At 38.7% G+C, this 27636-nt stretch overlaps 1 protein-coding gene across 4 annotated transcripts in view; it reads left to right on the top strand.

Annotated features, from left to right (window-relative positions):
* Positions 1 to 27636, top strand: part of CEP70 (centrosomal protein 70) — an 81269-nt gene that overhangs the window by 8586 nt on the left and 45047 nt on the right. For all 4 annotated transcript variants that reach the window (XM_013982061.2, XM_003358573.5, XM_003358572.5 and 1 more), the window contains exons 3-6: positions 18274 to 18399; positions 20750 to 20840; positions 20965 to 21088; positions 21388 to 21568. In XM_013982061.2, the coding sequence (XP_013837515.2) occupies positions 18274 to 18399; positions 20750 to 20840; positions 20965 to 21088; positions 21388 to 21568 (522 nt within the window). The remainder of the gene's footprint in view (positions 1 to 18273; positions 18400 to 20749; positions 20841 to 20964; positions 21089 to 21387; positions 21569 to 27636) is intronic.

The raw sequence follows: 27636 nt of genomic DNA, 5'->3' as shown, positions 1-27636 counted from the left end.
TCTGATCTTTTGTTGTCCGTATATAGAAATGCAGTCGATTTCTGTGTATTAATTTTGTATCCTACAACTTTGCCAAATTGATGAGCTCTAACAGTTTTCTGGTAGCGTCTAGGATTTTCTAGGTATAGTATCATGTCATCTGCAAATAGTGGTAGTTTTACTTCTTCCTTTCCAGTTTGGAGTCCTTTTATTTCTTTTACTTCTCTGATTGCTGTGGCTAGGACTTCCAAAACTATGTTGAATAATAGCGGTGAGAGTGGACATCCTTGTCTTGTTCCTGATCTCAGGGGGAATTCTTTCAGCTTTTCACCATTGAGAACGATGTTAGCTGTGGGTTTGTCATATGTGGCCTTTATTATGTTGAGGTAGCTTCCTCCTATGCCCACTTTCTGGAGGGTTTTTAATCAGAAATGAGTGTTGGATTTTGTCAAAGGCTTTTTCTGCATCTATTGAGAGGATCATACTGTTTTTACTCTTGAGTTTGTTAATGTGGTGTATCATACTGATTGATTTGCAGATATAGAACAATCCTTGTATCCCTGGGATAAATCCCACTTGATCATGATGTACAATCCTTTTAATGTATTGTTGGATGTGGTTTGCTAGTAATTTGTTGAGTATTTCTGCATCGATGTTCATCAGTGAAATTGGCCTGTAATTTCCTTTTTTTTGTGGCGTCTTTGTCTGGTTTTGCTATCAGGGTGATGGTGGCCTCGTAGAATGAGTTTGGGAATGTTCCTTCCTCTGCAGTTTTTTGAAGAAGTTTCATAAGGATAGGTGTTACCTCTTCTCTAAATGTTTGATAGAATTCACTTGTGGGGCCATCTGGTCCTGGACTTTTATTTTTTGGAAGTTTTTTTTTTGGTCTTTTTGCCATTTCTTGGGCTGCTCCCGCGGCATATGGAGGTTCCCAGGCTAGGGGTCGAATCGGAGCTGTAGCTGCCAGCCTATGCCAGAGCCACAGCAACGCGGGATCCAAGCCGCGTCTGCAACCTACACTACAGCTCATGGCAACGCTGGATCGTTAACCCACTGAGCAAGGCCAGGAATCGAACCCGCAGCCTCATGGTTCCTAGTCGGATTCGTTAACCACTGCGCCACGACGGGAACTCCATGTTTTTTGGAGGGAACTCCATATTTTTTGGAAGTTTTTTAATCACAGTTCCAATTTTAGTACTTGTGATGGGTCCATTCATCTTTTCTATTTCATCTTGGTTTAGTCTTGCAAGATTGTACTTTTCTAAGAATTTGTCCATTGCTTCTAGGTTTTCTATTTTATTGGCTTAGAGTTGGCATGTAGTAGTCTCTTATAATCCTTTGTATCTGTGACATCCATTATAACTTCTCCTTTTTCATTTCTAATTTTATTGATTTGAGTCCTCTTTTTTTCTTGTTAAGTCTGGCTAAGGGTTTATCAATTTTGTTGATCTTTTCACAGAACCAGCTTTTCGTTTCATTGATCTTCTGTATGGTTTTCTTCATTTCTATTTCATTGATTTCTGCTCTGATCTTTAGGATTTCTTCCCTTCTGCTAACTTTAGGTCGTATCTGTTCTTCTCTGTCTACTGCTTTAGCTGTAAAAGGTTGTTTATTTGAGTTTTTTCTTCTTTCCTGAAGTGGGCTTGTATTGCTATAAACTTTTCTCTTAGAACTGCTTTTGCTGCATCTCATAGGTTTTGGAGTGTCATATCTTTGTTGTCATTTCCTTCTAGGTATTTTTTAATTTCCTCTTTGATTTCTTCAGTGATCCATTGGTTGTTTAGTAGCATGTTGTTTAGTCTCCATGTGTTTGTAATTCTTGCAGTTGTTTTCTTGGTGATTTCCAGTCCTATAGTGTTGTGGTCAGAAAAGATGCTTGATATGATTTCAGTTTTCTTAAAGTTACTGAGGCTTGATTTGTGGCCCAGAATGTGATCAATCCTAGAGAATGTTCTTTGTGCACTTGAGAAGAATGTGTATTCTGCTGCTTTTGAATGGAATGTCCTATAAATATCTATTAAATCCCTCTGGTCTAATGCATCATTTACGGCCTGTGTTTCCTTGTTGATTTTCTGTCTAGATGATCTGTCTATTGCTGTAAGAGGGGTGCTAAAGTCCCCCGCTATTATTGTGTTATTGTCAATTTCTCCTTTTAAGGTTGTTAGCAGTTGTCTTATACATTGAGGTGATCCTATGTTGGGTGCATGTATATTTATAATTGTTATATCTTCTTCTTGGATTTATCCCTTGATCATTATGTAATGTCCTTCTTTGTCTCTTATACTATTCTTTATTTTAAAGGTCTATTTTGTCCGATATGAGTATCGATACTCCAGCTTTCTTTAGATCCCTGTTTGCATGAAATATTTTCTTCCATCCTCTCACTTTTAATTTGTATGTGTCCTTAGAAGTGAAGTGGGCCTCTTGAAGACAGCATATATATGGGTCTTGGTTTTTTTTTAATCCATTCAGCCAGTCTGTGTCTTTTGGTTGAGACATTTAGTCCATTAACATTTAAGGTAATTATTGATATGTATTTTCTTGTTGCCATTTTATTAACTGTTTTGGATTTGCTTTTGTTGCTCTTTTTTCTTCCCTTCTCTTGTTCTCTCCTCTTGTGGTTTGAAGACTATCTTTAGCATTGTATTTGAATTGATTTTTCTTATTTGTGTGTGTATCAATTGTAGATTTTTGGTTTGCAGTTACCCTGAAGTTTTGGTATAGGAATCTATATGTTTATGAGATTGTTTTAAGTTGTTGGTCTCTTAATTGCAAGTGCATCTCCAGTGACCTGCATGTGTACCCTCCTCTTCTCACAATTTCTGATTTTGGTGCATATTTGCGCATGGATGATTTCCTACCTTTACTGTATATATGCCTTTACTGTTGAGCCTTGTCATTTGTGGTATTTTTGTTTCTAGTCTTGGTCTTTTCTGCCTAGAGAAGTTCCTTTAGTATTTGTTGTAATGCTGGTTTAGTGCTGCTGAATTCTCTTAGCTTTTGCTTCTCTGTAAAGCTTTTGATTTCTCCTTCAAATCTGAATGAGTGCCTTGCTGGGTAAAGTAATCTTGGTTGGAGGTTTTTTCCTTTCATCACTTTAAGTATATTGTGCCACTCCCTTCTGGCCTGCAGTTTTTGCTAAAAAGTCTACTGATAACCTTATTGGGGTTACTTTGCATGTTATTTGTTTCTTTTCCCCAGCTGCTTTCAGTGTTTTCTTTTTGTCTTTCATTTTGGTCATTTCAATTAATATGTGTCTTGTGCTGTTCCTGCTTGGGTTTTTTTTTTTTTTTTAATATAGTACTCATTGTCTTCCTGGATTTGATTGAGTGGTTCCTTTCCCATGTTAAGGAAATTTTTGGCTATTATCTCTTCAAATATTTTTTCTGTCCCTTTGTCTCTTCTCTTCTCCTCCTGGCACCCCAATAACATGGATGTTGGTGTGTTTAACGTTGTCCCAGAGTTCTCTGAGGCTGTCTTCATTTCTTTTCAGTCTTTTTTCTCTTTTCTGTTCCACATCAGTGGTTTCCATTAGTCTGTCCTCCACCTCACTTATTCGTTCTTCTGCCTCTTGTATTTGCTTGTTGGTAGCGTCTGATGAATTTTTAATTTTCGTTATTGTATTTTGCATCTCTGCTTGCTTAAGTTTTAAATCTTGTATTTCTTTGTCCAATGTTTGCTGTAAATTGTCGATCTTTTCCTCCAGTTTGTTCCCAGTGTCTTGCATCATCTTCAGCATCATCAGTCTAAAGTCTTTTTCCTGGAAGCTGATAACCTCCAGATCACTTAGCTGTTTTTCTGGAGTTTTTTCTTTCTTTCTTATTTGAGTTATAGTTTTCTCCCTTTTCATTTTTGTAGGTTTTTGGTGTGGTCTCCTTTTTGCAGACAGTAGTGTTGTAGCCTCTCTTGCTTCTGATGTCTGCCCCCCTTGTGGCTGAATTCATTAGAGGGGCTTGCTGTAGGCTTCCTGATGAGAGGGACTGGTGCCTTCCCACTGGTAGGTGGGGCCGATTCCTAACCCTTTGGTGGGTGGGGCTTTGTCTCTGGGTAAGATCAGAGGTGGCTGTGTGCCTAGGGGGTCTTGAGGCAGTCTGTTTACTGATGGGTGGGGCTGTGATCCCACCTGGATTATTGTTTGGCCTGGGGCTTTTCCCTGCTAGTGGATGGGGCCAGATTTTCCCCAAAAAACACGGCCATGCCACATCTAGAGGAAGGCAAGCTGATGAATATTCCCTAGACCTTTTCTTCTGATGTCCTTCCTCCACAATGAGCCACAGTCACCCCCTGTTTTCCCAGGAGATCCCAAGAACTGCAGTCAGGTCCGACCCAAATTCCTATGGAGTCTCTAGTTCGCCCTGGACCCAGTGCATGTAAAAGCCTGTGTGAGCCTTTCAAGAATGGGGTCTCTATTTCCCCCAGTCCTGTGGAACTCCTGTGCACAAGCCCCACTGGCCTTCAATACCAGATGCATTGTTTAAAACTATTTTCACCCATTCCGTATGTTGTCTTTTGTTTTCTTTTTATGGTTTCCTTGGCTGTGCAAAAGGTCCGTTTGATTAGGGCCCTTTGGTTTATTTTTACTTTTATTTCTGTTGCCTTGGGAGACTGACCTAAGAAAACATTTGTAAGGTTGATGTCAGAGAATGTTTTGCCTATGTTCTTTTCTAGGAGTGGGATGGTGTCTTGTCTTACGTTTAAGTCTTTAAGCCATTTTGAGTTTATTTATTTATTTATTTATTTGTTTTTTTTGCCTTTTCTGAGGCTGCTTCTGTGGCATATGGAGGTTCCCAGGCTAGGGGTCTAATCGGAGCTGTAGCCACAGGCCTACGCCAGAGCCACAGCAACGCAGGATCCAAGCTGTGTCTGCGACCTACACCACAGCTCACAGCAACGCCAGATTGTTAGCCCACTGAGCAAGGCCAAGGATTGAACCTGCAACCGCATGGTTCCTAGTTGGATTCGTTAACCACTCTGCCACGACGGGACCTCCCATTTTGAGTTTATTTTTGTGCATGGTGTGAGGGTGTGTTCTAGTTTCGTTAATTTACATGCAGCTGTACAGTTTTCCCAGCAATACTTGCTGAAAAGACTGCCTTTTCCCCATTTTATATTCTTGCCTTCTTTATCGAAGATTAATTGACTGTTAGGTGTCCGGGTTTATTTCTGGGTTCTCTGTTCTGTTCCACTGGTTTATATGTCTGTTTTGGTACCAGTACCACACTGTCTTGACTACTGTACTTTCTTTTGATTATTATTTTCGTAGAGAATCTTTTACCATCTTTTTCCTTTGCTTTTTAGGGCCACACCTGCAGCATATGGAGGTTCCCAGGATAGGGGTTCAATAGGAGCTACAGCTGCCAGCCTATGCCACAGCAATGCCAGATCCCAGCCAAGTCTGTGACCTACATCACAGCTCAAGGCAATGCCAGATCTGTAACCCACTGAGCAAGGCAAGGGATTGAACCCGCAACCTTATGGTTTCAAGTGAGATTTGTTTCTGTTGTGCCACAGTGGGAATTCTGCCATCCTTTTATTTTCAATGTCTTTTTATCTTTGGATATAAAGTGGGTCTGTTTTAGACACATGTAGTCGTATCATATTTTAAAAAAATTCATTTTGGCTATTTGTCAAGAGTTTAATCCATTTATATTTAAAGTGATTTCTGATGGATGGGGATTATTTCTGTCATTTTGCTATTTTCCATAACATCTTACGGCTTTTTTGTTCATTTCTTGTATTACTGTCATCTTTGGTTATTTTTTTGTGTGTGAAATGTTTATAAAAATTTTCATTTTTCTTCTTTCTTTCTTGCTTTAAGTGGGCCACACTCGTGGCATATGGAGTTTCCCAGGCTAGGGTTGAATTAGAGCCCTAGCCATAGGCCTCCACCACAGCCACAGCAACACCAGTTCCAAGCTGTATCCACAACCTACACCAAAGCTTGAGGTAATGCGGGATCCTTTAACCCATTGAACAGGGCCAGGGAATCGAAGCCAAATCTTCATGGATGCTCGTCAGATTCTTTACCCACTGAGCCACAATGGTAACTCCCTTCTTATTTCTTTTTGTATGTGTTGTCACTGTTTTCTGTTTTTCTTTCTTTTTTTTTATTACCAAATGAATTTATCACATCTGTAGTTGTATAATGATCATAACAATCTGATTTCACAGCATTTCCATCCCACAGCCCAAGCACGTCCCCTCACCCCCCCAAACTGTCTCCTCCGGATACCATAAGTTTTTCAATGGCTGTGAGTCACCATCTGTTCTGCAAAGAAGTTCAGTCAGTCCTTTTTTCAGATTCCACATGTCAGTGAAAGCATTTGATGCTGGTGTCTCATTGTATGACTGACTTAGCATGATAATTTCTAGGTCCATCTATGTTGCTAAAAATGCCGGTATTTCGTTCTTTTTAATGGCTGAGTCATATTCCATTCTGTATATGTACCACATCTTCTTGATCCACGCCTCTGTCAATGGACATTTAGGTTGTTTCCATGTCTTGGCTATTGTAAATAGTGCTGCGATGAACATCAGAGTACATGTGTCTTTTCGAGGCATGGTTTTCTCTGGGTATATGCCCAGGAATGGGATTGCTGGATCAAATGGTAGTTCTATGTTGAGTTTTCTGAGGCATCTCAATACTGTTTTCCACAGTGGTTGCACCAATGTACAATCCCACCAACAGTGTAATAGGGTTCCTTTTTCTCCACACCCTCTCCAGCGCTTTTTGTTTGTAGACTTTTGGATGATGGCCATTCTGGCTGGTGTAAGATGGTACCTCAGAGTGGTTTTGATTTGCATTTCTCTAATGATGAGTGATGTTGAACATCTTTTCGTGTGTTTCTCGGCCATCTGTTTGTCTTCTTTGGAGAAGTGTCTGTTTAGATCTTCAGCCCATTTTTGGATGGGGTTGTTTGTTTTTTGGGTATGGAGCTGCAGAAGGTGTTTATAAATTTTGGAGCTGAATCCCTTGTCAGTGGATTCACTTGCAAAGATTTTCTCCCATTCTGTGGGTTGTCTTTTTGTGTTGTTTAGGGTTTCCTTTGCTGTGCAGAAACTTTGAAGTTTGATGAGGTCCCATTTGTTTGTTTTTGTTTTTACATATTACTCTAAGAGGTGGACCTGAGAAGATGTTGCTGTGGTTTATGTCAGAGGGTGTTTGGCCTCTGTTTTCCTCTAGGAGTTTGATAGTGTCTGGTCTTATATCTAGGTCTTTAATCCATTTGGAGTTTATTTTTGTGTATGGTGTTAGGGAGTGTTCTAATTTCATTCTTTTCCATGTGGCTGTCCAGTTTTCCCAGCACCACTTATTGAACAAGCTGTCCTTTCTCCATTGTATATTCTTGCCTCCTTTGTCATAGATTAGTTGGCTGTAGGTGCATGGGTTTAATTCTGAGCTTTCTATCCTGTTCCACTGATCTATATGTCTGTCTTTGTGCCAGTACCATGCAGTTTTGATGACTGTTGCTTTGTAGTATAGTGTGAAGTCCGGCAGCCTGATTCCTCCAGCTCCATTTTTCTTTTTCAGGATGTCTTTGGCTATTCTGGTTCTTTTGTGCTTCCAAACAAACTTTAAAATATTTTGTTTGAGTTCTGTGAAAAATGTCCTTGGTAATTTGATAGGGATTGCATTGAATCTGTAGATTGCCTTAGGTAGTATAGTCATTTTGATAATATTAACTCTTCCAATCCATGAGCATGGTATATCTTTCCATCTATTTGTGTCATCTTTGATTTCTTTCATCAGTGTTTTGCAGTTTTCAGAGTACAGGTCTTTTGTCTCTTTAGGTAGGTTTACTCCTAGGTATTTTATTCTTTTGGATGTAATGGTAAACGGGATTGCTTCCCTAATTTCTTTTTCTGCTCTTTCATTGTTAGTGTGTAGAAATGCCGTTGATTTCTGTGTATTGTATTGATTTTGTGTCCTGCAACTTTGCCAAATTCATGGATGGGCTCTAACAGTTTTCCGGTGGAGTCTTTAGGATTCTCTATGTAAAGTATCCTGTCATCTGCAAATAGTGATAGTTTTACTTCTTCTTTTCCAATTTAGATTCCTTTTATTTCTTTTACTTCTCTGATTGCTGTGGCTAGGACTTCCAAAACTATATTGAAGAGTCGTGGTGTGAGTGGGCATCCTTGTCTTGTTCCTGATCTCAGGGGGAATTCTTTCAGCTTTTCACCATTGAGAATGATGTTAGCTGTGGGTTTGTCATATATGGCCTTTATTATGTTGAGGTAGGTTCCCGCTATGCCCACTTTCTGAAGGGTTTTTATTAGAAATGGGTGTTGGATTTTGTCAAAGGCTTTTTCTGCATCTATTGAGAGGATCGTATGGTTTTTAGTCTTCAGTTTGTTAATGTGGTGTATCACACTGATGGATTTGTGGATATTGAAGAATCCTTGCATCCCTGGGATAAATCCCACTTGATCATGATGTACAATCCTTTTAATGTATTGTTGGATGTGGTTTGCTAGTGTTTTGTTGAGGATTTTTGCATTGATATTCATCAGTGAAATTGGCCTGTAGTTTTCTTTTTTTGTGGTATCTTTGGCTTTGGTATCAGGGTGTTGGTGGCCTCATAGAATGAGTTTGGGAGTATCTCTTCCTCTGCAACTTCTTGGAATAGTTTCATAAGGATAGGTGTTAGCTCGTCTCTAAATGTTTAATAGAATTCACCTGTGAAGCCATCTGGTCCTGGACTTGTGTTTGTTGGAAGTTTTTTTAATCACTGTTTCAATTTCAGTTCTTGTGATGGATCCATTCATCTCTTCTGTTTCATCTTGGTTTACTCTTGGAAGATAGTACTTTTCTAAGAATTTGTCCATTTCTTCTAGGTTTTCCGATTTATTGGCATATAGTTGCATACAGTAGTCTCTTATGATCCTTTGTATTTCTGTGATGTCTGTTGGTACTTCTCCTTTTTCATTTCTAATTTTATTGATTTGAGTCCTCTCTCTTTTTTGCTTGATTTTAGTCTGGCTAGGGGTTTATCAATTTTGTTGATCTTTTCACAGAACCAGCTTTTCGTTTCATTGATCTTTTCTATGGTTTTCTTTGTTTCTATTTCATTGATTTCTGCTCTGATCTTTATGATTTCTTTCCTTCTACTAACTTTAGGTCTTGTCTGTTCTCTCTTGAGCCACTTTATATGTAGAGTTAGCTTGTTTATTTCAGCTTTTTCTTGTTTCCTGAGGTAGGCATGTATTGCTATAAACTTTCCTCTTAGAAAGGCTTTTGCTGCATCCCATAGGTTTTGGAGTGTTGTATCTTTGTTGTCATTTCCTTCTAGGTATTTTTTAATTTCCTCTTTGATTTCTTCAGTGATCCATTGGTTGTTTAGTAGCATGTTGTTTAGTCTCCACGTGTTTGTATTTTTTGCAGTTTTTTTCTTGTTTATTTGTAGTTGTATAGTGTTGTGGTCGGAAAAGATGCTTGATATGATTTCAATTTTCTTAAAGTTACCGAGGTTGGATTTGTAGCCCAGGATGTGATCAAGAGAATGTTCCATGTGCACTTGAGAAGTATGTGTATTCTGCTGCTTTTGGATGGAATGTCCTATGAATTTCTATTAAGTCCATCTGGTTTAATGCATCATTCAGGACCTGTGTTTCCTTATTGATTTTCTGTCTGGTTGATCTGTCCATCGCTGCAAGTGGGGTGTTAAAGTCCCCCACTATGATTGTGTTATTGTCGATATGTCCTTTTAAGGTTGTTAGCAGTTGCCGTATATGTTGTGGTGAACCTAAGTTGGCTGCGTAGATATTTACAATTGTTATATCTTTTTCTTGGATTGATCCTTTGATCATTATGTAATGTCCTTCTTTGTCCCTTAAAATAGTCTTCATTTTAAAGTCTATTTTATCTGATATGAGTATTGCTACTCCAGCTTTCTTTTGATCCCCATTTGCATGAAATATTTTCTGCCATCCTCTCACTTTCATTTTGTATGTGTCCCTAGAAGTGAAGTGGGTCTCTTGAAGACAGCATATGTATGGATCTTGTTTTTTTTTTTTTTTTTTTTTTTGTCTTTTGTTGTTGTTGTTGTTGCTATTTCTTGGGCCGCTCCCGCCGCATATGGAGGTTCCCAGGCTAGGGGTTGAATCGGAGCTGGAGCCACCGGCCCAAGCCAGAGCCACAGCTACGCGGGATCCGAGCTGCGTCTGCAACCTACACCACAGCTCACGGCAACGCCGGATGGTTAACCCACTGAGCAAGGGCAGGGACCGAACCCGCAACCTCATGGTTCCCAGTTGGATTCGTTAACCACTGCGCCACAACGGGAACTCCGGATCTTGTTTTTGTATCCATTCAGCCAGTCTGTGTCTTTTGGCTGGGGCGTTTAGTCCATTCACATTTAAGGTAAGTATGTATGTTCTTATTGCCATTTTATTAATTGCTTTGGATTCGTTTTTGCTGCTCTTTTTCCTTTCCTTCTTCTCTTGTTCTTTTCTGCCTGTAGAAGTTCCTTTAGTATTTGTTGTAAAGCTGGTTTAGTGTTGCTGAATTCTCTCAGCTTTTGCTTATCTCTGAAGGTTTTGATTTCTCCCTCAAATCTTTTTTTTTTTTTTTTTTGTCTTTTGTCTTTTTGTCTTTTGTTGTTGTTGTTGTTGCTATTTCTTGGCCGCTCCCGCGGCATATGGAGGTTCCCAGGCTAGGGGTCAGATCGGAGCTGTAGTCACCGGCCTACGCCAGAGGCACAGCAACGCAGGATCCGAGCCGCGTCTGCAACCTACACCACAGCTCACGGCAACGCCGGATCGTTAACCCACTGAGCAAGGGCAGGGACTGAACCCGCAACCTCATGGTTCCTAGTCGGATTCGTTAACTACTGCGCCATGATGGGAACTCCTCTCCTTCAAATCTTAATGAGTGCCTTGCTGGGTAAAGTAGTCTCGGTTGGAGGGTTTTTCCTTTCATCATGTTAAGTATATCATGCCACTCCCTTCAGGCCTGCAGTTTCTGCTGAAAAATCTGCTGATAATCTTATTGGGGTTCCGTTGTATGTTATTTGCTTTTTTGCCCTAGCTGCTTTCAAGATTTTCTCTTTGTCTTTAATTGCGGTCAGTTTGATTAATATGTGTCTTGGTGTATTCTTCTTTGGGTTTATTTTATATGGTACTCGTTGTGCTTCCTGGATTTGAGTGAGTGATTCCTTTCCCATATTAGGGAAGTTTTCAGCTATTATCTCTTGGAATATTTTTTCTATCTCCTCTCTCTCTTCTCCTTCTGGCACCCCTATAATATGGATGCTGGTGCGTTTCACCTTGTCCCAGAGTTCTCTGAGACTCTTCTTCATTTGTTTTCAATTTTTTTTTCTCTTTTCTGTTCTGCATCCGTAATTTCCACTAATCTGTCCTCCCCCACCCCCGCTTATTTGTTCTTCTGCCTCCTGTATTCTGCTGTTAGCTGCTTCTAGTGAATTTTGTATTTCAGTTATTGTATTTTGCATCTCTTCTTGTTTAAGTTTTATATCTGTATCTCTTTGCTCAGTGTTTCCTATAAATTGTCCATCTTTGCCTCCAGTTTATTTCCAATGTCTTGCATCATCTTCAGCATCAACAGTCTAAAGTCTTTTTCCTGGAGGCTGAGAATCTCCTCCTCACTTAGCTGATTTTCTGGGGTTTTTCCTTTCTCCCTCATCTGAGTTATAGTTCTCTGTCTTTTCATTTTTATAGGTTTTTGGTGTGGTGACCTTTTTACAGATAAGAGAGTTGTAGCCTCTCTTACTTCTGGTATCTGCCCCCCTTGTGGCTGAGGTCAGTATGGGGGCTTGCTGTAGGCTTCCTCATGAGAGAGACTGATGCCTGCCCCCTGGTAGGTGGAGCTGATTCTAATCCCTCTGGTGGGTGGGGCTTAGTCCCTGGATGGGATTAGAGGCAGCTCTGTGCCTGAGGGGTCTTTAGGTAGTCTGTTTACTGATGGGGGGGGCCTGTGATCCCACTTGGATTGTTGTTTGCCCTCAGGCTTCTCAGCACTGACTGACAGGTGGGGCCAAATTTTCCCAAAATGGCCCCCTCCAGAGAAAGGCACAGCCGCTGAATATTCCCGAGAGCTTTGCTTCCAGTGTCCTTCCCTCACAACAAGCTATGTTCACCTCTGTTTTCCCAGGATGTCCTCCAAGAACTGCAGTCAGGTTTGACCCAGAGTCCTACGGAGACTTTGCCCTGGGACCTAGTGCACATGAAAGTCTGTGTGCGCCTTTTAAGAAAGGGGTCTCTGTTTCTCCCAGTCCCGTGGAGCTCCTGTGCACAAGCCCCACTGGCCATCAATGCCAGATGCTTCAGTGTCTCTTTCTCCCAGTGCCAGATCCCCACGCATGAGAGTTTGATGTGGGGCTCAGAGCTCTCACTCCTGTAGGTGAGTCTCTGGGAACCCGTTAGTTTCCAGTCTGTGGGGCTTCCCACCCAGGAGGTATGGGGTTGTTTATATTGCACAATCGCCCCTCCTACCTCTTGATGTGTCTTCCTCTTTTTCTTCTGGAGTAGGGTATCTTTTTTAAGGTTTCTGGTCCATTAGGGTGAAGAGTGCTCAGTCTTTAGTTGTGAATTTTGCTGTTTTTAGGGGAGAAGTTGAGCTCTAGTCCTTCTATTCTGCCATCTTAATCCCGTCTCAGGATTAACTCGTCACTGTTTTCTTTGTGGTTACCATGGGGATTACATTTAACATAAAATTGTAACACTATAATTTGAATTTATAACAGCTTAATTTAAATAACGTATAGAAACTCTGTTCCTTTATAGCTTCATCCTCACCTTTTTCAGTTGTTGATGTTACACAATTACATCCTTTTTTTTTTTCTCTTTATAGCTATATCTGTGGCATATGGAAATTCCTGGGGTAGCAGTCAAATCAGAGCTGCAGCTGCAGGCCTATGCCATAGCCATGGCAACATGCAGATCCAAGCTACATCTGAGACCTATCCTGCAGATTGTAGGAATGCATATGCTTAACCTGCTTAGTGAAGCCACAGATCAAATGTGCAGCCTCTTGGAGTTTGGGTACTTAACCTGCTGAGCCCCAACAGGAACTCCCACAATTATATCTTTATACATGTGTGCCTCCAAACATAAATTAGTAACTACTTTAAATGAATTTAGGTTTTTTTCTTTTTTTTTAATCTTTTTAGGGCCATACCTGCGGCATATGGAGGTTCCCAGGCTAGGGGCTGAATAGGAGCTATAGCCCTCAGCCTACCCCACAGCCACAGCACCTCGGGATCTGAGCCATGTTTGCAACCTACACTGCAGTTCACTCAATGCCAGATCATTAACCCACTGAGCGGGGCCAGGGATTGAACCTGCATCCTCATGGATACTAGTCAGATTCATTTTATGCTGAGCCACAATGGGTACTCCTGAATTTTCTTAAATTAGGTGGAAACTGAGATGTGAACTTACAAACCAAAGTTAGAGTAGTTTTGGTTTTTAGATTAATAATTGTTGTTTTCTAAATTGTTTATTAAATCATGTAGAAAACACAAAATTGAGTTACAGATCTTTGTTTAATAACAGAAGGTCATATAATTGCCCATGTATTTACCATACCGTTTACCTCTTCTTAGATCTTTAGTTTTTCATATCACTTTGATTTACTGTCTAGTGTCCATTCATTTTAAACTGCAGGACTCCCTTTAACATTTCTTGTTAAAGAAATGGTCTAATGGTAATGGACTCCTTCAGTTTTTGTTTATCTGCGAATGTCTTAGTTTTTTTCTCCCTTTTGAAAGACAGTTGTGCCAGATACGGATTTTTAAAAATCTTTTTTCATATATGGGATTTCTTTTTTTTTTTTTTTTTTGGTCTTTTTGTCCTTTTTTTAGGGCCGTACCCACAGCATAAAGAAGTTCCCAGGCTAGAGGTCAAATCAGAGCTGCAGCTACCGGCCTACACCACAGCCATAGCAACGTGGGATCTGAGCCGCTTCTGTAACCTATACCACAGTTCATGGCAATGCCAGATCCTTAACCCACTGAGCAAGGCCAGGGATCGAACCCGCAACCTCATGGTTCCTAGTCAGATCCATTTCTGATGTGCCACAACGGGAATTCCACATATGGCATTCTTGATTGACAGTTTTTTTCTTTTAGCACTTAATCATTTGGGCACCTTCTGTTAGTTTCTGAAGAGAAATCTGCTGGTTAAGTGATATGTCACTTTTCACTTGCTATTTTTAAGATTCTCTCTTTGTCTGGGAAGATGACAGAATAGGAAGAACGAGGAATGAATCTCCCCTGTCTGTCATCTTCCCAGAATCTTTTCCTTCTGATCTTGAAGAAATGGATGATTTCAGATTTGGAATGTAACTGGCTCAAGATATCAGACAGCAAGGAAGCTACTAATGACTAGTAGGGTCATATCAAAAGGATAGGCTTGAAAAAGTTCCTCCCAGCAAAAGATGAGACCATATGAGCTTCAATAATAATAGTATGAATAGTAATTGCAATGAACTGAAATCCATTAAATGTTTAAATTCATGACCTTATACTGATAATAGATTTTTAAAATTAGTTTAAATTTTTGATTTTTTGCTTTTTAGGGCCACACCCGTGGCATATAAAAGTTCCCAGGTTAGGGGTCAAATTGGAGCTACAGCTGCTAGCCTATGCCACAGCACAGCAATGTGGGATCTGAGCCACATCTGCAACCTACACCACAGCTCACAGCAATGCCAGATCCCTGACCTGCTAAGCAAAGTGAGGGATTGAACCTGCATCCTCATGTATACTAGTCGGATTCATTTCTGCTATGCCACATCGGGAACTCCCAATAGATTTTTTAGAAAGAATTATCTTCAGAAGATATGGAGCCAATTCATTTTCTTGAAAATTGGTAAAAAATGGAAGCACTGTTAATTTGAGATCTTCTTGAGATACTGAAATGACCGAGAGGAGAGAAAGACAGGTTTCAGTTCATGGGAGAGTTCATCTACTTCTAGTTCACCCTTATCCTGAGTTATTGCCCTTCTAGGCAACAACTTTAAATAGGGGCATGATTTTGATTTTTAGCATTCATTTTCACAGCTTTGGATTTGCCATTATGGAAACAGTTTTCATCTTCTTGATTTTTTTTCTTCCCCTCTTGGTAATTCATCATTATTTGTTAGTTGTTTAAGCCTTGTAAGAAAGAAACATCTTTAACACATTTTATTCAGCTTTCTTCGTTGTCTTTAGAGGCAGAGTTGCCTACACTATTACCAAAAAGTAGACTAGTTAGGTTATAGAATTTAGTCTTATGTGAATGTATTCTTGTAAAATAACTTATATCACATAATTAGTTCTGTGATTTGTAGGAAAAGTCCAAGATATATATATATATAATGGTATGATTAGGTAAGATATATTTCATTCAGTGTACTTGTATGTGTGCATATATATATATGACAATGACTACCAGTTATCTCGTAAGTTTCTATGTTCCAGGTAGTTATTCTAAATACTTTCTATATGTTTTTTAACTTAATCCTATATGTTGTCTACCTATGAGATACAGGTAGTACTCTGTTTTCTCTTTTACGAAGATAGAAATCAAAGCTCAAAGATGTTAATGAGTTTGGCCATATCACACAGTTTAATAAATGATTAAGGTAATAGTCACTCAAGCCATTGGACTGTGAAGTCTAAGCCTTTATACTTTACTCTTTATAGTGCTACAAGAGCATATAACAAGAGGACCCAATCTAGTCATGGGATCAGGGGGGATTTCCCTGAAGGAAATTTAAATCGAGATCTGAAGGTCAAGTATGAGTTAACCAAGTGAAGAGGATAAGAGCGCCTAGGGCTTTGAACCTAGAGGGGGCTGACACTTTGAAGATCTGAAAGAGATCTGGTGTGGCTGTTGGGAAGATTATCAGAATATGTAGCTTCTCACACTTTGGGGATTCTCTTACATTGATATTCGCCTCCCTTATGTCTGGTCTACAGACATATTCTTCCTACTTTAAAACTCGGTGAGTCCTGATGGTGGTGCAGTAGAAAGAACACAGCATTACCTCTGAGGCATTCTTGCCAAAAAATACTGAACCTAATATAATAAAACCTCTACATGTAACCATTTTACAAGAAACATATGGAATGAAGAAGTATGTTAAATGATATGGATACAACAAGCCCAATCTGAAATGTGGCTAATTGTGTAAGACAAATGGCGTATTTTTTCAACAAATATGGCAGGTTTTTTTAAAAAAAGAGAGAGTGGAAGAAGATGAGTGAGACTGTTACAGATAAAGAGAAAATTAGGAGTGCTGTATGTGGACTTGATTTGAAAAAACAAACAAACATCAAGACTTTTTAAGACATTTGGGGGGAAAATTGAACACGGAATAGATATTAAGTGATAGTAAGGAATTATTTTAATATAGTTGGTTGTGACAATGGTATTATGTTTTAAAAGAGTATATTTATTAGAGATGTATATTGAACTATGAGTGAAGAAGAAATAAGTATGGAAGAATATTGGTTATCACTGAAGTTGGATTAATGAAATACTCTTATTTCATTAAGAGGTCATTGTACTCTTTCTCTACTCCTATGTATTTTTGAAAAGTTCTGATAAAAAGTTTAAAAACTAGCCAAAAGGTAGTAAGTTGGCTGATATTTTGCAAAAGTATATTTAAAACAAAGTTTGGGGAGTTCCCGTCATGGCTCAGTGGTTAACGAATCCAACTAGGAACCATGAGGTTGTAGGTTCAATCCCTGGCCTTGCTCAGTGGGTTAAGGATCTGGCATTGCCATGAGCTGTGGTGTAGGTCGCAGACGCGGCTCAGATCCCACGTTGCTGTGGCTCTGGCGTAGGCCGGTGGCTACAGCTCCGATTTGACCCCTAGCCTGGGAACCGCCATATGCCTCGGAAGTGGCCCAAGAAATAGCTAAAAAGACAAAGGATCCGGCACTGCCGTGAGCTGTGGTGTAGTTGCAGACGCAGCACGGACCCCACATTGCTGTGGCTCTGGCGTAGGCTGGCAGCAACAACTCTGACTAGACCCCTAGCCTGGGAACCTCCATATGCCGTGGGTGCGGCCCTTGAAAAGGCTGAAAAAAAAAAAAAGTTTGGGGGGGTGGAGAATGAAAATAGTGGGTGATTGAGTTGTTGAAGGAAGCCACAGTTTAAGGAGAGAGAGTACTCTATGATGTCAAGCAGCAAAAATGGCAGAATTTGATAATTTGTAACATGTTACTAGGTTTAGCTTAAAATGAATTATTGGTGACTAGAAAATTGTTTAGTTGGATTTCAATATCTGAAGAAGTCATAGGAGTACAGAGGATGCTTTGCAAGAAATATGGAACTGAGGCAGGGAAGCCTACTTCTAGTGAGTCCTGGGAAGATCATTTTATTTCTCTCGGTCTCAGATAGTTAAAGCACCTGATATATTGGTACAGTTCTCCCAACACTCTGTCCTGCCAGCTATGTACAGCTAGAGATTTACCAAAGTTCTTTCAAACTCTTAAGATTCCATCATGCTAATGAAAGCGTATGTGATTGTACCTTTGGAAAGGAGGAATTAGATATCAAAGAATCCAAAAAAACTTTTTCCTATAGAATGGCAGAGTCTTAGGCAGCAAGAGTACTGATGAGAGGGTAGACCGAGTATAAATTTTATGTGTGCCAAACAGCATCCTCTGTTGCTAGCTTTTGATCCACTTATAAAAAGAGACCACCTAAGAATGTGGCACTTCATTTGCCCTAGAGTTAATCTAGTGAATTGTTAGACTGGCCTGTAACCTTGGATCAGATACAGTTCTTTTAGTTTTTTGGGAAGCAGCTTCCAAAAAAATAAGTTTATTTGTTAGCATTGCTTGCTTTTCACGTTATCTATTTAAAACAAATAGTTTTCTTTGTGTGTATGTGTAAAACTCTATGTTTTATTTCTAGAAGAGAACATTATAAAATTACAAAATTCTCTCTCTCTCTTTTTTTTTTTTTTTTAGGGCCACACCTGTGGCACATGGAAGTTCCCAGGCTGGGATCCAATTGGAGCTGCAGCTGCCAGCCATAGCCACAGCCACAGCCACAGCCATGCCAGATCTGAGCCATGTCTGTGATCTACATCACAGCTCATGGCAACACTGGATCCTTAACCCACTAAGCAAGACCAGGGATTGAACCCACATCCTCATGGATACTAGTTGGATTTGTTACCACTGAGCCGCAGTGGGAACTCCATTATAAAATTCTTAAAAATCGGTTTCTTAGAAGTTATAAGAGTTTGACACGGGAATGCTTAAATTGCCTATGAGTAGTAGGTTCTTTTCAATACCTTTTTCTTTTAATGCTCTTTTTTCTTTTTTAATTTAGGCAACTCACAATTTTTTATTGCCAGTCTTTATGTCTTTTGATTCTACAAAAGAAACTGTATCTACAGCAGCCCCTAAAGCCCAGGAATCCAGCAAATCATCAACCAGTGTCATGACTGAAAAACAGGTAAACTTGAAATATTTGAAACCAGTGTTTTTCATAGTATATGTCAAAGAATCCCACATTTACAAATGTGAAAAAACTTAATAAAGCCTTCTTTAATAAAATCATCTTGGGAAATGATGGGTTAAAGACTATTACATGATAGCAATATTCTAAGATTTCACAATACCATCAGTCTCCAAAAGCAGGCTTTAGTATATAGTATTTCCTACTTACTTAACACTAATCTGATGAATATTTCTGTAGACTGATGTTATGTAGCACATACTTTGGAAAATGCCATTCTCAACTACTTTCAGAATTTGGCAACAGTTATGTTATTCTTTCTATTTAAAGAGCTATCAGGGAACAATATGTGTAATTTGGTCATTCACAGTGCACAACATTATTTATAGAACATTTTGTTCTTACGAGTCATAGTAGACATCTACTTGTATATCCACACAGAGCTTTTGGCTCCTAAACATATAGCAGCAGTAATTGTAGTTGTGTGTCATTAATCTTTATGATTAGAAGATATAAATAAGGGAAAATGTTGTTTGGCACTGTGAGTCATAGTGCTATCAGAGAGTCATCAGAATAATTTTTTAAATTGAAGTATAGTTGATTTACAGTATTATGTTAGTTTCAGGTGTACAATGTAGTGAATCCGTTTTTTTTGTTTGTTTGTTTGTCTTTTAAGCTGTGTGCACGGCATATGGAAGTTCCCAGGCTAGAGGTCCTTAGAGCTGCAGCTGCCAGCCTACACCACAGCCATAGCAACTCCAGATCCGAGCCTCATCTGTGACCTACACCACAGCTCACGGCAATGCTGGATCCTTAACCCGCTAAGCGAGGCTGGGGATTGAACCTGCATCCTTGTGGATACTAGTCAGGTTCATTACCACTGAGCCACAACGGGAACTCATGAATTAGTGTTTTTATAGATTATACTTCATTAAAAGTTATTATAAGATAATAGCTATAATTCCATTGCTATATGATATATCCTTGTTGCTTATCTATCTTGGTACACTTTTAATGTCTGAGGGGCATATGGATGTGGAGAGTTGTAATACTTTTATTTGTACTTTCAAGAATTATCTAAATTTTTAAACTTAAAGCTATTGTAATATTTATATACTATACACTAGTAAAAGTGTATAAAATGTATCTTTAGGCATTTAAATAGATTGAAAATTCACTCAAATTACCTTTTCACAAATGTACTTATGTTATACCTATACTACATAAGATAGTTAAGGTATTTTAAAAAGCACACAAAATACTTCACACAGTGATTTCAAAATTGAGCTTTATACTTAAAGAGCCCATTATAAAAGTATTAATATCATGGATTTAAATGTGTCATTTTATTTTATTTTTATTTATTTATTTTTTGTCTTTTTGCCTTTTTCTAGGGTCGCTCCCGCGGCATATGGAGGTTCCCAGGCTAGGGGTCTAATCGGAGCTATAGCCGCTGGCCTACGCCAGAACCACAGCAACACCAGATCCTAGCCACATCTGCGCCCTACACCACAGCTCACAGCAACACCGGATCCTTAACCCACTGAGCAAGACCAGGAATCAAACCTGCAACCTCATGGTTCCTAGTTGGATTCATTAACCACTGAGCCATGACGGGAACTCCTAAGTGTGTCATTTTAAAAAGTCATTTCTGTTTCTGTTTTCAGCTGTATATCATATTCTTATTTTTTTTTCCCATTTTTAGGTTTTTATTTACTTAATCTAGAGAGTTAGAGTTCCCCTCTCAGGTTTATGGTATAAATACACATTTAGAATCAGAAATACAAATCTTGAGTGTCTTTCAGAATGATTCTACTATAATCATTACCTAGATGGTGAGGTTCCTTTTCATAAGTTAGACCTTGTCTACTCTACAAGGAACTGTTTAAATTATTGGCTCTGACCAGTCAGTTACAGTTTGATTTTCTTGGACCCTAGTCATTGTTGAGGTGACACTTGTTTCTGAGTGACTCACCCTTCCTTTACTATTCAGTTAAACTAAAACTGCAAATTAGATTGTATTATTTTGAGTGGGGCCTGGTCTGGTTCAGTTAAGTCAAAAACCTAAGGTCTGTTTGGTTCATTGAAATTACCAGTTTTTTTGTTTAATTTATCCACCAAAGCCTATATATAAGTATTCTGGAATTACATAATGTAATTATGTGTGCTTATTTGCATCCTTTTTGTTTGCCAATTTTGTTTTAATTTTAGTCATTATATGTGTATAAACGTTCATACTAAAGCTTTTGGAGAAAAAGTCTGTTATTCTGAAAACAAAGGAAATTATATATAAGAGAGTATTTCTTCACTTTAAGGTTGATTCATTTCTCTCTCCTTGTAATTGTAGCGGGAAGAAGAAGAATGGGAAAGCATAAATGTGCTGTTGATGACACATGGCTTGAAACCGTTATCTCTAGTTAAAAGAACAGATATGAAAGGTAATCAGATCTTAACTGTTTTTTAAGATTAAAAACATTTCTCTTTGCTTTAAAAATTTTTGATCTTAAAATTTTTTTCCTCACCTTTATCTTTACTATGTGTATTACATTTCAAAAAATGTAGATCTCATCATTTTTGACAAACAGTCATCACAAAGGATGAGAGAGAATTTAAAAACTTTGATGGAAGAAACATCACGTCAACAGAACATGATCCGGGAGCTCATAGAAACTAATACGCAGCTTAAGTAAGAAAATGGAAAAAAAAAATCTCTTGAATTGTTTCTGTTCAAGTGGTATGCATTCTAAACCCTTGAAAAGAATCTTGAAATTTAATTTTCCACTTTGGTTAAATATTAAGTTAAAAAGTATTTTTGAAAGGTAAGTAGGTCTTTTACTTAGCTTAGATATGTAATGGTTCCCTATATTTCTTCTGTTGGTTTGTGTTATAAGAAATTTTATAAACTCATTATGTTGTTAGATGGATATGTTTGTTGGAATGATTTATTTTTATTACTAAGAGAAGGAATTGTTTGTCTGTTATTAGAAATGAACTTCAGCTAGAACAGAGCCGAGCAGCAGATCAGGAACAACGAGCTAATGATTTGGAACAAATTATGGAGAGTGTGAAATCAAAAATTGGTGAAATGGAGGATGAATCTCTAAATAGGGTTTGCCAGCAACAGAATAAAATAGGAGAGCTTCAGAAGGAGCATAAAGCTTTGCAGGTACTGAGTTACGCATTTTCTTACAGGATTGTGTTGAAACAGCTTGTCAAGGTCATAGATGACTTCTATGTTGCTTAATTCAGTGGTCCTTATCTTACTTGACCTATCATTGTCGTTGCCTTGAAATTCTTTCTTTGCTTGGTTTCCAGAACATCCTCTCTTCTGGTTTTCGTCTGACCTCACTGGTTATTCTTCACCTTCTTTGCTGATTCTTCTCATCTTCCTAACCTCTTAGTGTTGAGATTTCACAATTCATTCCTTAGACCTTCTCTCTTTTCTATAAATTCTAACTCCTTTGGTGATGCTCAGTCTAACTCACAGCACCTTTAAATCTATAGCCCAGACTTCTTGTCTTAATTAGAGTCACATCCTTCATCATATTTGATATCTCTATTGGATGTTTAACAGGCACCTAGAACTTACATGTCTGAAACCGAGTTCCTGAATTTCCTCCTCAAACTTTCTTCTTTTGGTCTCCACTCTGGTCCAAGTCACCTTCATTTTTCTCCTATTTTGGTCTTAATACGATTTGGCATCATGTTACCTTCTGACTTTAATACTGTACCTCTTGCTTATTCTGCTCCAACCACATTGACATTCTTGCTTTTTTTTAGCATTCTCACCTCAGGGAATTTGTGGGGTGTTTTTTTGTTTTTGTTTTTGGCTTTTGTTTTTTGCTTTTTAGGGCAGTATATGGAAGTTCCCAGGCTAGGGGTCCAATTGGAGCTGCAGCTGCCAGCCTACACTACAGCCACAGCAATGCAGGATCTGAGCCTTGTCTGCGACCTACATCACAGCTCACGGCAACACCAGATCCTTAACCCGTTGAGCAAGGCCAGGGATCAAATCTGCATCCTCATGGATCCTAGTTGGGTTTGTTACCACTGAGCTACAGTGGGAACCCCAGTGTATGCTTTTTTAACAATTGCTGCATGGTTTGTAATTTCTTACTGAGGTGTTAGATCACCATCTCTCAGGGATTCCTTTTTTGACTACTCTACTTACATTTGGCACTCATATCAGCTGCATCTGTGACCTACACCACAGCTTGTGGCAACACCAGGTCCTTAACCCACTGAATGAGGCCAGGGATCAAACCTGCATACTCACAGACACTATGTCAGGCTCCTAACCCACTGAGTCACAATGGGAACTCTTTTGCAGACTAGTCATGTATTCCGTTCTATACCAGTCAATCTGTGCTTTCTTGAAGATGAAAGTGCTCCTGGAAAACAATTATGGTACAGCTTGAAGCATATTCTCTTTCCTTTTTTTTTTGTTTTTGTTTTTGTTTTTTTTTTGCTTTTTAGGACCATATCAGCAGCATATGGGAGGTTCCCGTGCTAGGGGTCTAATCGGAGCTGTAGTCACTGGCCTATGCCAGACCCACAGCAGTGCCAGATCTGAGCCTCGTTTGCGACTTACACCACAGGTCATGGTAACTCTGGATCCTTAACCCACTGAGCGAGGCCAGGGATCGAACCTCATGGTTCCTAGTCAGATTTGTTTCCACTGAGCCACGATGGGAACTCCATATTCTTCTTTTTTTTTTTTTTTTTTGGCATATGCTTCTTCCAATTTTAGAGTGGTTTAGTGCTGCATATTTTGCAGTTGAGAGAAAGGAAACATTGATTTTTGTATATATGTGGCTAAGAGATCAAGAAAAATAACATGTTTGACCATAAAAAGATTGTTATTGAGAGATTGCTGGGAAAATGCAGAAACTAAAAGACAACTTGTATTTGCAGTTTCTATGTTCTGCAGTGCAGTTTTCCTTTTTCTGTACTTAGACCAATGTGTTAATTTCTTTGGATATAGTTTGATAAACTTTTGGGCCCTCTAAAGTTCTAAGCAGCTAATTTTAGTTTTAAGTCAGTGTAATCAGATCAGAATGTCTGTCTTTCTTCTTTCTTCATAGGGAATATATGGATCAGGAAACTGATTTTTACTGTTCTTTTAGTGTTTACCTCAAATATTAAAATAAGCATTCTTTTCTTGCCAAAATCTAATGCTACTTTATAATTTTAACCTTATCCATGGCAGTGTAACAATCATAAAGTAATTCAATTCCATGTTTATTTTTATTCTTTCTCTATATATTTATTTACTATTGAAAGTTGAAATAACACAAAATATTTCCTTATTATTAAAACTTTTAAAAAGCAGGAAAAAAATTCCAGTGCTATACTCTCTGCTCTAATTATTATGTGTTATCCAAATCACCCAGGGTAAAGCCACAAAGCTCTTTTATACACTTCTCCACAAATTCTTTAGCTTCAATTTTTTTTTTTTTTTTTTACTTTGCGTTGAATTCTTCTCTTGACTTTAGCTTTCCAAAATACTTGTGGAAAGAGTTCCCATAGTGACACAGAGGAAACAAATCCCACTAGGAACCATGAGGTTGCGGGTTTGATCCCTGGCCTCACTCAGTGGGTTAAGGATCCAGTGTTGCCGTGAGCTGTGGTGTAGATCGCAGACACAGCTTGGATCCCTCATTGCTATAGCTGTGGTGTAGGCCGGCAGCTGTAGCTCCGATTACACCCCGAGCCTGGGAACCTCCTTATGCTGCGGGTGCAGCCCTAAAAAGACAAAAGACCAAAAAAAAAAAAAAAAAAAAAAAACTCATGGAAAAAATGAGACTGAGTTTCTTAGGACCAAATGAGAAAATAGATCTAAAGTATATTAAAGTAAGGAAGATATTCCTAATACATGACTATCTTAGAAATAATTGATACCTAGGTGTAGGAGGAAGGAAATACAGGAAGGATGATATAGCCTATTAAATTGTTACTGGGCCTTCTCCAGATTCTTGGACAATAATATCATAGAAATGAATATTGCTCCAACAAGATTCTTAGGCAAGCAGAGATTTTTATTGAAAGGATAGCTTATACACAGGGAGAAGGTAGAAAAGAGTACCAAATTCTAGAGGACTTTCAGAGAAGAGGTTTGAAAGGCAGTGTAAATGAGGGGGGTGCAGGGTGCCTGGTCAGCTCAATTCTCAGATTGATTGCCATCGAGGTGAAGTTTTGAGTCTGAGTATCATCAACATTCTAATTTCAGCCAGTTTAGGGTCTACATGCTTGCATTCATCAGCTTACATCTGGTGGGGTTCTGCTTCCTGCAAAAACAACTTAGGAATGTGTGTTAGGCCTTATCTGTATCTTTCAGGGAACTGGGAGTTCGGTGATTTTACTTTGTGGTGGATTTATGGTTCTACTGTTGTCCTTTGGAAACTATGTTCATATATCAGTGGAACAGAGATAATCTTTTATTCTTCTGGGTCCCTGGGTATTGTCTCAGAGGCCCAAGCCTTGAGACATTTTCTTTTACCAGGTCTGTCAAAGCCATTTGCTCAAGGTTGTTTCCTCACAGTCCTTTTCCAAAATGGCTATATTCTTGTCTTCCTGTATCAAAATCATTGATCATCTTTTACTCAATGTAATTATTTCAAGATTCCTTCATGTTGCTGGATGTATTAACAGTTTATTCCATTGTATGGATATACTGTAGTTTATTGATTTACTTGTTGATGGACATTTGACGTTTCCAGTTTCTGTCTATTACAAATAAAGCTCTTACAACATTTCTGTTAGTCTTTCTGTGAACATGTGCTTTCATTTTTCTTTGGTAGACTAAGACTAGAGTTGCTGAGTTGTATGATAAGTATATGTTTAACTTTTTAAATTGCTGTCACTTCATTTCTGTCTCAGTGGTCTTTTCAAGGAGTTCTTAAATTTGTATGAAGTTCCAACTTATTTTTATTTTAATAGATTGTTTTTTAGATTTGTGTCTAAAAAAAAACTTTGCGTAGCCCAAGGTTACCATGCCTATTATTCCACTACTATTTTTAAAAAGACTATGCTTTCTCCACCAGATTATCTTTGTATCTTTGGTGGAAATCCAGTTATGTATGTGTGTGAGTCTATTTCTGGACTGTCTTGTTCCATTGATGTACGTATCTGCTTTTACACCAGAACTATATTGCTTCGATTACTGTTAATGTTGAAATCAGGCACTCTAAGTCTTTTACTTTTGTTCTTTTTCAATATTGTGTTAGCTTTTTTTCTTTTTGGCAGTACCCATGCCATGCAAAAGTTCCCAGGACAGGGGTCAAACCTGTGCCAGAGCAGTGACCCAAGTTGCTGCAGTGATAGTGCTAGATCCTTAACTTGCTGTGCCACAGAGAACTCCCGCTTGTTGATTTCTACCAAAAAAAAAAAAAAAAAAAGGAAAAAAAGCCTGCTGGGATTTTATTGTATATGTAGATCCATTTGGAAAGAATTGGCATCTCAATAATATCGAATGTTCTGGTCCATGAACATGATATGTCTCTCCATTTGTTTAGGTCTTCCTTAACTTTGCTCATCAGTGTTTAATAATTGGGAGTGTACTGGTCTTCTATATGTTTTACCAGATTTACCTCTTAAGGGTTTAACATTTTTGGATGGTAGTGTAAATGTTTGTATTTCCTGTTTCATTTCAGTGGTATTAAATATATTCACATTGTTATACAACCATTCTCACCATTCATGCAGAACTTTCTTAATCTTCTCAACTAAAACTCCATACTCATTAAACGGTAACTCTCCGTTCCTCATTCCCTATAGCTTCTGGCAACCACCATTCTACTTTATGTCTCTTTTAATTTGACTACTCTACCTCAGAAGTAGAATCATACAATATTTGTCCTTTTATGACTGGCTTATTTCATTTAGCATAATGTGTTCAAGATTCATCCATGTTGTAGCATGTGTCAGAATTTTCTTCCTTTTTAAGGGTGGATAATATTCCCTTGTATGTACAGTTGACCCTTGAACAGCATGGGTTTGAACTGTGCATATCTACTTATATGCAGATTTTTTTAAAGTAATAAATACTGCAGTACTTCATAATTGCAGTTGGTTGAATCCACAGATGTGGAGGAACTGTGGATACTGAGGGTTGACTATAAGTTATACATGAATTTCCAACTGTACTGATTATTGGTGCCTCAACTCCCAAATTATTCAGAGGTCACCTGTTTATTTTGTATATTCATTAATTCACATGTTATTTTGTTTATTCATTATAGAATAATACTAGTTGTCAATAGACACTTGGGTTGTTTCCACCTTTTGGCTATGGTGAATGTTGCTTTCAATGTGGATGTATGGATATCTGCTCAAGTGCTTGCTTTCAATTCTTTTTTGGTGTATACCCAGAAGTGGGATTGCTGGGTTATATGGTAGTTTTGTGCTTAATTTTTGGAGGAACTGCCATGCTATTTTCCAGAGAGGCTATACCATTTATATTCCCAGCAGCAATGCACAAGGATTCTAATTTCTCCAAATACTTCTTAGCCATACTTGCTATTTTCTGTTCTTGTTAATAGTGCTTGTCCTAATGGTTATGAAGTGGTATCTCATTGTGGATTTTTTTGTTTTTTGCTTTTTAGGGCTGCACCTGGGGCATATGGAAGTTTCCAGGCTAGGGGTTGGATTGGAGCTGCAGCTGCCATCCTACCCCAAAGCCAAACAGCAACGCCAGATCTGAGCCCCATTTGCAACCTACACCACAACTTGTGGCAACTCTGGATCTTTAACCCACTGAGTGAGGCCAGGGATCAAACCTACATCCTCATGGATACTAGTCGGGTTTGTAACCTGTTGAGACTCAGTGGGAACTCCCCTCATTGTGATTTTAATTTGTATTTCCCTGATGGTTAGTGATGTGCTTATTGGCCATTGTGTATCTTTTTTTAAAGAAATGTCTATTCAATGCCCATTTTATTATTTATTTATTTATTGTCTTTTTAGGGCTGCACCACGGCATGTGGAAATTCCCAGGCTAGTGGTCGAATTAGAGCTGCAGCTGCCAACCTGCCCCCCAGCCACAACAACGCTGGACCCTTAACCCACTGAGCGAGGCCAGGGACAGAACCTACGTCCTCATTCATACTAGTCGGGTTCCTTACAGCTGAGCCACAATGCGGACTCCCCTTTGCCCATTTTAAAATCAGACTTATGTTTTTATTGACTTGGAGTTCTTTGTTTATTCTGGGTATTGATTCCTTATCACATATATTA

Source organism: Sus scrofa, chromosome 13 (genome assembly GCF_000003025.6).
Source record: "Sus scrofa isolate TJ Tabasco breed Duroc chromosome 13, Sscrofa11.1, whole genome shotgun sequence".
Lineage (NCBI taxonomy): Eukaryota > Metazoa > Chordata > Mammalia > Artiodactyla > Suidae > Sus > Sus scrofa.
The sequence above is the reverse complement of the archived record's forward strand: the minus strand, read 5'-3'. Positions and strand labels throughout refer to the sequence as shown.